The 11338-nt window shown below is 35.4% G+C and overlaps 1 protein-coding gene across 1 annotated transcript in view; it reads right to left on the bottom strand.

The window, feature by feature from the left end:
* Positions 1–2643: 2643 nt before the first annotated feature.
* LOC126370095 (homeotic protein Sex combs reduced) overlaps positions 2644–11338 on the bottom strand; it is a 30698-nt gene continuing 22003 nt past the window's right edge. Inside the window, exon 2 of the mRNA XM_050014818.1 lies at positions 2644–2948. Coding sequence (XP_049870775.1) covers positions 2644–2948 — 305 coding nt within the window. The remainder of the gene's footprint in view (positions 2949–11338) is intronic.

Below are 11338 nucleotides of genomic sequence, written 5' to 3'. Positions count from 1 at the left end.
TATCTCGCAATCGTTGGTACCACAATCAGACAGACGGGCGAACATTAATAATATTAGTCATTGTGACGCGTACGCGATACACATCGGGCATACCCAGGCATACCTCTGGGTTTTATCAGCTGGTCGTACTCTAAATGGGATGGTTGAGATGCCTTTGAAGTGAGGAGTTGTCTGCAGGTTAGTTACTGGATGAGGTTAGTTACCAATGAAAGATTTCTCAGCAGCAACTTTAAATCTGTTCCGAAATTTCCATACAGTACGGAAATAAAATAGATACCCACAGAAGTTTCTACTACGCTCTTTTATCTGAGAAATTATATTTTTTATAATAGCAATAACAAAGGTCTCGTCCATATTACAGGGATGCCTAATGAGCCGAAAATATCGTGACAGAAACGTATATTTTCCTCATATGGTTTCAGTTTGGGTCGTTCACACGGCAGCAGTCGAACGTCTGTATTAAAATTGCGTATAAAGCGAAATATTCGGACGGAATGATTTATAGCCGCAGCCTCCGATACGCACCCGCGACCTACAAACTGAGGCAACCTTCACATTTTTCGACACTCCTTTGTTAGGGCACGTGGTGGTGCTGGCACGACGCCCTCGCAGGTTCGGCGGCATGTCATCGCTGCCGATCATTTATCATCGCTCAATACTGCCATCAAACTGAACGGCGTCTAGCTGGCGCTTGCAGCTCCAATACACATTCATTCCTACTCGGGAAACCAACTTTCTTTCTCTAACGCCGTACTGTGAATACAATTCCGTTTTATCCTTTGACTTGGCCCAATAAAACTCAAGATTATCTTCATAATTTATTTTATCATCTTCACCAATTTTTCAAATTTAATACATTTTTAATTCATACAGTACAATAATTTAAATGATCAAGTAGCATACTTTCCTAGAGTTCTCATTTAAATTGGAATGAACGATAAACATATTTATATTTAGTTAAAAAGAAATAACACAACTAAAGAAATATGTTACAAAATGAATGATAGATTAATGATAAAATTAAGCCACGTCCTATTGCACAGACACATTTACATTAAAGCAAGAACAACGTAAGAAGTGGTCTGATATAATTACGTATTAAGAATTTGAACATTATTTATTCAGTTACACTAGTCACATATCTAATATTTACAAACAATAAATAATGTAACGAATGAACCAGTCGAGGAAATCAAAAATAATCATAATCAAACATACCTTGTGAAAGTAATCAAATATACGAACCCAAATCGCGCTGTTCCACTTAAGAATAAAATTTAACAAAATATCACAGTTGACCACGACATTTAATAAAATGTGATAACAAAATATTAATCGATGACATGAGGAATCATGTTAATAAAACGTAGTGAATGAAGATTAATTTTGAAACAACCATAGTTCACTTGAGGGAAGAAATCAAAGTTCATTAATCACTAAGCATATTTAAGTACATTTTACAAATACGACATTAAAGATTTAAAGTAGGTACGCAATAGAGCCACATGAAGTATCAGTTGGTATCGTTTGTGGAAACTTTAAAAATCATTACCTATTTATATTCTAAACAAAGTTTATTACGTATGTAGATCGTATTTATAGAGAGATAAATACTTTGTTATTTACAACTAAGGACAGGAACATAAAACAGTTCTTCGGGAAGTTTACTGAAATATATTAAACTTTTTACCATATCTACTAAACGACAAATTACTTTTATTTACAATATTAAGAAGGAATATCTACCTATTCACAGGTGTCTATAGTTACTGAGCTTAGGATGTCTAATTAAGTTCACAGCGCTTTTACAAGCCCTTTACTAATTTAAACGTACTTGTATTTATTTATATTTGACAAATTTCATGTCTTCATCTAAATATTAGTTTTTGATACATTTTTCTTTCTGTTCTTCATTACTTTGATTTGATTTCACCAAGTAGGTATTACATTATCCCTGTACAATTCCGAATTTGTTAAGCTTTAGTGACGGCAGTTAGTGTGTTACGTTTTGTTCTGTTTTTTGAGCCATCAACTTAAACACAGGTAAATTGAAAACTTAGCCATCACAATTTACACTATTCGGTAATCAGTAGTTTATCTTACAATTTTAGGAATAATAATGCGAATCGAATTATAGCTTATGACTAGGTAAAATCTTTCTACTTCAAAATTTTAACACCCCTTTATCGTATATTACACCTAATGATAAAAAATTACGAATAATGATAAACAGGTGATGAGATTCTGTTTTGTTCCTTTAGAAATCAAACCATAATGATAGAATCATGTACACGTAATAGACGCGTCTATTACTTTAAGAACGGATTTGAAGTAATCGAATGAAGTTTTTTCTTATAAATTACACGTTTCGTGATTATTTGTTAAAGTCTTCACTTTGTCCATTTCACGATGTCTTTAAGCACAAACACTTTTGTCACCGTTAAAGTCACAACAACAATTTCAACAAAATTAGGCTACACTAGAAATTTTTCGGACAGCGAATAACTGATCCAGTCTGGTTACTGTAGCATCAGACCTGACGCACGTAACAGTATCGGATGTTACAGATAACCCCGTATGACGAACGGTAGACTGTCTAGTTCAATAAATCAGTTATCCGCTGTTCGAAAAATTCCACTGATCCTATGCGGAGAGGTGCGCAAACTGGCTCGGGTGAAGATCAAACTGGTAGGGGTGCCCGTACGGATTCATATGATATGGCACGATGTTCATGGATGCCATCTTGTGCTCCTTCTTCCATTTCATGCGCCGGTTCTGGAACCAGATCTTGATCTGCCGCTCTGTGAGACAGAGCGCGTGCGCGATCTCGATCCGTCTCCTCCGCGTCAGGTACCGGTTGAAGTGGAATTCCTTCTCTAGCTCGAGGGTCTGGTACCGCGTGTACGATGTCCTCTGGCGCTTCGTCTCCCCATTAGCATTCACCGTACCTGAAAAATTAAATGCAATACATTAGCATGTATTTCCACGTAGATGATTGAGTGGGTATTTATTGCACAAGTTCTTTAAGTATTATTCTGGTCACAAAACGCTAGGCATGTTAATATTTAGAACTGAATGTCCGTTTGAGCGCCAATGAATAGTTGGCTCGATCGACTTCGTGCCTTGCCACGCTTGCTCGATTGTGATGTACAGCTTGCGGCAACGCGTTTGATTCAAAACGAGATTTCTATTCAGAAATCCAAACACTATTGTGCAATTAATTTTAATTTATATCCCAAGCTGTCCCATTTTTCTTTATTTATATCGTGCTACTCGCCACATTATGACACCTTTTCTAAATACTGTGTTGGCACGTGTTTGTTCCTGTTTGTTACTGTGTGGTCTTTGAAGCCAATATAAACTTTATTCGCGACGTAGCCTATTTTTAACCTTCTTGCTATAATTTTCTTTGCTTTCAGGTGCTTTAACGGTATTGCAATGTAAACATTTTGTGTTATGATTTTCTAAACTTTGTTTAGTTTTCTGAGTTTAGATGTTTTCGCGAGACGTCGTGGTGCATGCGCTATGAAGTTGGTATCTATGTGGATATCAAAGGGAGCTGGCGTGCGACGGCGGCACGGCGCGCGGCTACGTAGCGGTGTGCGGTATGGCATCAAGTCATGGGTTGCATGCCGCACCTGTCACGGCGTGTCGGCGGTGCGGCCCACCACTTGGTCCGGCTTGGCCGCTCGCCAGTCCCTGTGATCGATACGCTCCCTGTCTCGGGTGTGTCTACCAAATTAAACTGTGTCATTTATTATATATTTATTTAAGCAGCCTCGGCCACTAATGAGTAAACTTGTAATAATTATAAACTCCAGCGCGAAGGACTCGTGATACATACAGCAGATGAATCTTCATGCGACGATGAATCGCTAATGCAGGCTTTAGAGACAAAATAGTCTTACCAAAAGCATTAATTTCCCGAAACAATTGAACCGCTGGTGAATAAAACAGTAATAAATTCACTTGGAGCGCCGATACTTTCCCTTATTCCATCTGAGATGTCAAACCCGCGTCAATAAAGATGTTTAAGAAAGTATAAATATTCGATGTGGGCTCGAGTAAAGGCTACAAGTGAAGAGGCAGCAAAAACCCTACGCGATTGAAATGTTAGTGACAGCTTGATGCACAAACAACTGACTGACAGCATTATTTTAACATAATCCTTGTACAGAAACGAAACGAATGGACGCAATATGAAGATTTGAATTTCAATGTGAATTCACAAATATGGTGATGTTGATTAAAAGCTTACATCACGTTTCTAATTTAAATGTCCTTAAATCATGCGACAAGTATCAGCTACTTAGTCGTGTATCGGTGAAAAGTGGAGAGACGCAATGATTAATATTAAGATCGGTGTCAGAAATAGTTTCAGCTACATACATATTTGTTCCTCCCATTTTGTGTAATGTTGCGTTTTAAATCATTTTATTTTCCGTAAATTTCGAGTGTTCAGCTTTTATCATTAAATTATATGTAAAAATATATTATAGAGCTTGGTTACGTTCAGTTAAATAATTTACTCTGTGCAACAAACTAATTAATGAATGATGATGAATTAATGTGGAGGAAGAAAGGGAAGTGTGTCAGGATCAACGTAAAGAATCCCACAGTATGTCAGAATCCCATAGACTATGCTTACCCCGGTAGGTATGAATACATAATTTAAAAATTATACTGTAACTGATAAAGAGTTTAATTTAAATAGATTTTAGAGCGTTTTCTCCTCACCTTTACCTGTCTAATACACCATACCTCTTTATAAAACGGTATCCTCCACATCTATACCACAAATTCTAGGTCACAAACCATTTTATATTCCGTCTGCTTGAGTCTAGACATATTGCATGGTCGAATTTTAAACGAATGACTTCGCATTACCTATGGATGAGACTTAAATTTGAAATCTAAAGTAGGCACTGTCTGGAGACGATTTTCATATTATATTGTCTAGGTATCGAGTTTTAGAATTGCATATGGACTGTAGATATTCTATTAATAATTCACTTGTTTGATCAATATTCTGGAAAAATCTGGATGAACCCTGTTTTCCGGTATTGATTTATGTCAGATCTTCCATTATTTTTCTGTAAGTGACCTTCCCTACGTTGCTATTCGATATGGAATAATAATTGCTTTGACAGGCTATATCGCACAAACATGAAAGTGAAGAAAATATAAGGACGATCAAGTTTTTAAAAGAAGCTTCAGTCAGCGCCTTATATAATATAAGAACACGTATTCTATGATTCATAATATAATCATGAACTTCCGAAGAACATCTAACGACATCCCTACATTTCCACACGCATCCAAATCGCTGTGAACTTCCAATTTTTTTTTCATCAATTCTAAATCGGACATGAAATATAAATCATTGAAGCAGTTTCATTTTTTTTCTATCAAACATTTTATCTTTCCATCAACGTTGGTACTTAAATAACGGCAACGACTCCAGTTATGCCAGCATAAAAATGTTTAGCGATAAAACATCAAAGAGAATTTGACTAATGATATCTAGATGAAAACAGAATACACGCAATAAAAGTGTCACATATAGTTTTTATTTGTAATTATATACACCGTATAATTGTAGGTAAGTTTTATCGTTTAGAAAAAAGCATTTTAAATCATAGTACTGTAGTTTAAAACGATGACTTAATCTTTTGTTGTCTTTGAAAACGCCACCTGCGTTGCGTTCCTGAGAATTGATGATGAAATGAGTAAAATGGGCGATATCATTATTTTCAAAAATGAACTCCATGGCTACATTGATTTAAAATGTGCGTTTTCATTATTTATATCTATTACATAATATAGCTTGTCTTTTCATTTTTTATACAAGCCACAAAAATCACAAATTAACAACCGTCTGTCAAAGCTATTAACTTTAGTGAGGATCTTTGGTTTGGTTTGGAGTAATGCATTCCACATATTTAATTATACTTTTTTCATAATAATTGTTTTTATTTCATCATCATCTTCATAAACAATATTTTCTGCTGTATGACAATAGATTAGATTATCATTATCTTAAGTATTTTACAAGATCGTAAAAACCACAAGTTACGTAACCCTATTTTCTTTATATCATTCTTTCTTTGATTTATTTTTACTTGTGGGAGTAAATTTATTGTATTTTTTAGTTGTTTCACCTATTTCAAGTCCAACCAAACACCATTTTAAAGCTATCTACCATGAATGATTAGGTATCATAGAAAATAATGAGCTGTTTGAGAATTTATTTTTAAATCTTAAAAGAAAACAGATGTACATACAGAGAGTGTTTGATGTTTCTAATTAAGTACAGATAAGGCCGTTTAGTAGAAATAATTTTGACATTATTATTATACTTGGGATCTCATTTGTGTATTTGGGAGATAGATTCGAGATATGTAAAAGAAAACTAATAAAAAATGTGACATAAAATAATATATTTTAATTACTTACACAAATAACCATTTTCCCTGTATAAAAATGTATATTAAGACCTGTTACACAGCCAGTGTACTTTAAAACTGATAAAGATACTGTAACAAAAAAGTCAAAGGTGAAAAGACAGCAGGTAATAGAATCAGTTGCCATGGAGTCTAGCTTGCCAGTGAATGTATAACATCTGCCTATTACTGGACAGTCGGTGCATCGACAAACAGGTCATCCGACGTTATTCGATACATATGCCAACAGACACATTAATCACGAAAGAACGAAGATTTTTTACATTTGGGAACCGACAGTATTTGAAATTCTAATGTTATGTACTTCCGGAGTGATTTTATGAGGTGCAGCGTATGTGGTGAAGCACAAGCTCTTGAGGAAATAAGGTAATAATGTGTCCTTATTGTCGTTCCTTGCAATTAATTCTACAGTCCTGTCTTTAATATTATAAAATGTCATACATTATGATTAAATGGTACACATTTTCCTAGATTATATTCCTCTTTTTTCATGATTTTCTTTTTAAGATTTTGGTAATTTATATTCTCCAAGGTTTTTCCAAATCGCAAATATGAGCGTTTTGTTATAATTAACAAAAATAATAAAAAGTCAGTAAAATACATTAAATATTAATAGTAGATATAAAAGTAACGTTCCATTGTCTAAGATTCCTAAAGTATCTAGTTCACCTGCGCACGCGTGCGCTCTTTCAATTTTACTATCTTGTCACTAGCTTGTGACAGTCGCAAGGTGCCATGACAGTCAGTATTTGAAGGAGCCTTCCTGTTCCTAGTTTTTTTCTATTCGCTTCCATTATAACAACTTCTACTTAAATTTCAACTCTATTGCTCTTAATTCAAGTTCTATGGTGTTTTTATGCGAGTGTGTAGCATTGATTGATAGGTGTACATGTAATATATCTATCATTATTATGATGAATTGCTGGCGATCTACAAACATGTCGATATTGTCTGTCACGTCCGCATTTAGTGTTAAAGTTGCTACATGAGAACAGTTTGACATATTATATTTTGGCAACTAATGGAAAACTTGGATTGTAATGTAATTTTGAGTTTGAATAAATATAAGCCAGCGTCAAGCCTTCGATCTATATTTATAGATAAAACCTTATTAGGTTTTATCAATTGTGGTAAGATTCTTGTCACTCTTCCGGTACCTACTAATGAACCTCTTGTTATATTTGGTAATGTTACTTGTTATAAGATTATGCTGTGTGTTGTATGTTTGTTTAGTATATGACGCATATAGCAATGCGTTAAAGCGTGGTATGCGTATTTAAGTTTGCGTGATATAAAGTTCTTTATGAATGTATAAACAGTATATCTATCAACTCGCATTCAAGCTCTACATAAACTTTTACAATGCGAAGAGCATCAATGTAATTCGTAGTATCATCGTAGTAGGGTTTATATTCAGTTGCAATGCATATTGTAGGCAAACTAAAAGGTGGTAATTATTTCTACATGTCGCCTACCTATCGCGAGTCTTTGCTTTTTAAAGCTACCCACTTCGTTTCGACTTTATTTTATTTCACTGATAGTTTTTATTTATTTTTTGTCCTGTATCTCCTTTGAGATATCACTGTAATGTGTCAGCGTATCCCTCGCCGCCACTTTACGAAACTTTTGATTTACTTAGTCGGCAAGTTTACTTTTTAAATCCGAGTGAAATATGTTGGTCGCTTGTGTTCTTGTGGCGCCAAATACGGCTGTGTCGTTGTGATTATTCCACAATAATAATTGTTGTAGTCTCGTACCGTCGACATTTATATTGTACTATTATGAGCGATAATCGATTTGTGTTGGATGCCGTCGACGGGGTCTTTTTTATGTAATTTGCTAGTTTTATGTATTCTGTGCTTGCTCATAAGCGTATCGACCCTTAAGCGTTCTATTAACTGAACGAATTGTTCATCAATATAGTTATCGCAATGTTTGTATTAGAAACTGATTAACAACATACATAAACAGCCTATATACGTCCCACTGCTGGGCACAGGCCTCCCCTCAATCAACCGGAGGGGGTATGGAGCATACTCCACCACGCTGCTCCAATGCGGGTTGGTGGAGGTGATTTTACGGCTAATAGCCAATAACCAACGGCTTAACGTGCCCTCCGAAGTACGGAATCATCTTACTTTTGCGGCCAATCAGGCGATTCAAGCCTGAAAAGTCCTTACCAAACAAAGGACAGTCTCACAAAGTGATAAACTAATTAATTTTAAAATAAACTTAAAAATTCACTATACGATGAAGATATCGTAGCCAGAATGATGACACGACGCTAGGTACAAACGATGAAGAGATGTGTCGCGTTTCAACTCAGTGAAATATAGTCGCGCTGAAATCTGTGCGCGTGCAAACTGTGTCATCGCCCAACCCGTTAGATCATGTTATGTTACTCCAAATGTCAGTGCTTCTCTGTCTTCCCCACTTATTACTTGGCTCATTGCCTTTCGTTTATTAACTTGAGCACTTGGAAAAATTAAATAATTATCCGAGGAAAATGTTGAGCTGTTACGGAAAGACGTACGGAATTTAAGATGACAAGTTGACAACTTCGCATTTAAAACATTTTACACTAAAAATTATTTAGTATTTCGAATAGAAAGATGTACCTGATATTGTTTTAGCATAGAAGCTGCTTAATGTTTTTGGTCAATAGTTTAATTAGTTCAGTTAGTAAATTTAACTAAAATGAAATGTTACTTTTGAATTTACTTTACTTTCAATAATGACTATTGCAATATTGCTATTATTATTTTACATATTGATGCAGTTAAGTACATAAGAAAGTCGGCAACAGTATATTTATTGTACAAATACATAGCAGTAAAGTTTATCAATAACAATAAAAGGATCAATAGCAGCGAATACTGCGCAAGCTCGGCCGCACCATAAAAAGAAAACCAGAAGATCGGCCGATTGGTACCCGCGCGCACGACCCTGGGCATTTAAGAGTGGATTTCTCACGTTCCCAGTGAGCAGTAATCACGACGTGGAAATATTAAGGACACTAATATCTTGTACACATTTACATAACACGCAATAAATTAAAGTGCGCGGGCGCACCGGAGCGTCGCGAACGGCGCCGTTGATAAATTCTTATTGGTGGTTTTTCGATGGTCTATTTCGCTACGTAGTCGTGTAGACAACGGATTGTTACAATCGTCTTGGTCTATTTTAGTGGTGGTGCGTGTTGACAGATCTTTATGAACTGATTAGATATGTAGGTACGATTTAATCTTTTGTTTGGCGAGTGTAGAATGTATTTATTTATGTCTTGTTTTTTGAATAAATTAAGGAGCTATTATGTAAATGATATAACGTCTTATATATGACTACAATTATAAAGGTCTACTAGGAATTAGTACTTTATAACTCAAACAAGATCCGTGTTAACTGCCTAGTTAACACGGATCTATGCCTATAGAACTGCGTCATTTAGCTTTAGAGCCACGCTTTGCGCTTGCCCTTCGATTTTAAAATGAATATCACAGGTATAAACACGAAGGCGTAATATGATATTTGAAAACAAAACCAATGTAGAAATAAGGTGTATATTTTATCCACTTTGGCTTCGCTAGAATCGGCCACATTTTTGTTCAATGCCACATCCTTGAATTTAGCGGTAGCTAACGTACACGTGCAAGAGAGATATCTATGAGAATGTCAAATAAACATCAAAACTGAGAATAGGATGTATTTTTTGTACGGTCACGAGTACTACCTAATATGAAACCATGTCACATTATGTTTTTTGACAAATTAAACCGTAAGTCTCATTAAATGTCAAATATGATAGTGCGACAGGGTTCTAAAGTGGGTACATCATATTCCTCATGACTGTACAGATAGCCCTAAGACATTACTAAGACAATCAACACTAAAGAACGATCACGATCTCAAAACGTGAAGATAGAAACAAAATAACTAAGCAACGATGTATTTTGAGATAATTACTTCCATATTTATACAATATTTGTTTGGTTCATTTCATGAGCCATTTTTGGGTATATATTTTATGGAACTGTGGTAACCCAGTTGGTAGAACGCTTGCCTCTCACTTTGAGGTCGCATGTTCGAATCCAGTACAGGCCTATACTAATGATTGTCGAATTCATGTTTGGATCATAACGATTATCACCTACCTCAGCGGTGAAGGAACACAACGTAAGGAAACCTACATTCCTGAGAAATGCATTTTCAGAGGTATGTGACCTAACCTGTATTGGGCCGGTTTTCCCTTTGCGGGTGGGAAGGTCAGGCAGGCAGTCGCTTCTGTAAAAAATCGGACCTGTCAAATCTTCAGGTTAGGTAAGTGGACCCTGTGAAAACGGGATAATGCTAGGGAGATGATGATAGTTGGTTCATTTCATCTAGGGCAATCAGGAAGACCTTTCCAATGTGCAGTGACATCGTAACGAAAACTTTGAGGGATAATTCTGACCATGATTCTGAGTTGATATTAAGTGGAATTTTCCGTAGCAAAATTAATGATAAATATAGCAACAACTTATGCATCAATGTACCTACTTATTCATTCTGACTATAGGGCAATATAGTGGGGATATATGGCAATATATCACAAAATACTTTTATAAATCAGATTGCAATCACAAGTAGTGACAGTCCAAAATTAAAAGTTTTCTAACTTGAAAAACTGGATATAAATATATAGTTAAATGATTAAATGCTTATTTAACATGCATCTATGTAAATAAACCTTTGAGCAAAATTGTTCTTGGCATCTGTCATCTGGATAAAGATTCACATTTGTTTGAATACTTAAAACATTAAATGTGATGTAAACCTCTATGATTTGGTCGCAAATCTTTTAATCGGGTTTATATATGCTTTCATCGTGAGCCAAT

This window comes from Pectinophora gossypiella, chromosome 10 (genome assembly GCF_024362695.1).
Source record: "Pectinophora gossypiella chromosome 10, ilPecGoss1.1, whole genome shotgun sequence".
NCBI classification, from domain to species: domain Eukaryota; kingdom Metazoa; phylum Arthropoda; class Insecta; order Lepidoptera; family Gelechiidae; genus Pectinophora; species Pectinophora gossypiella.
The sequence above is the reverse complement of the archived record's forward strand: the minus strand, read 5'-3'. Positions and strand labels throughout refer to the sequence as shown.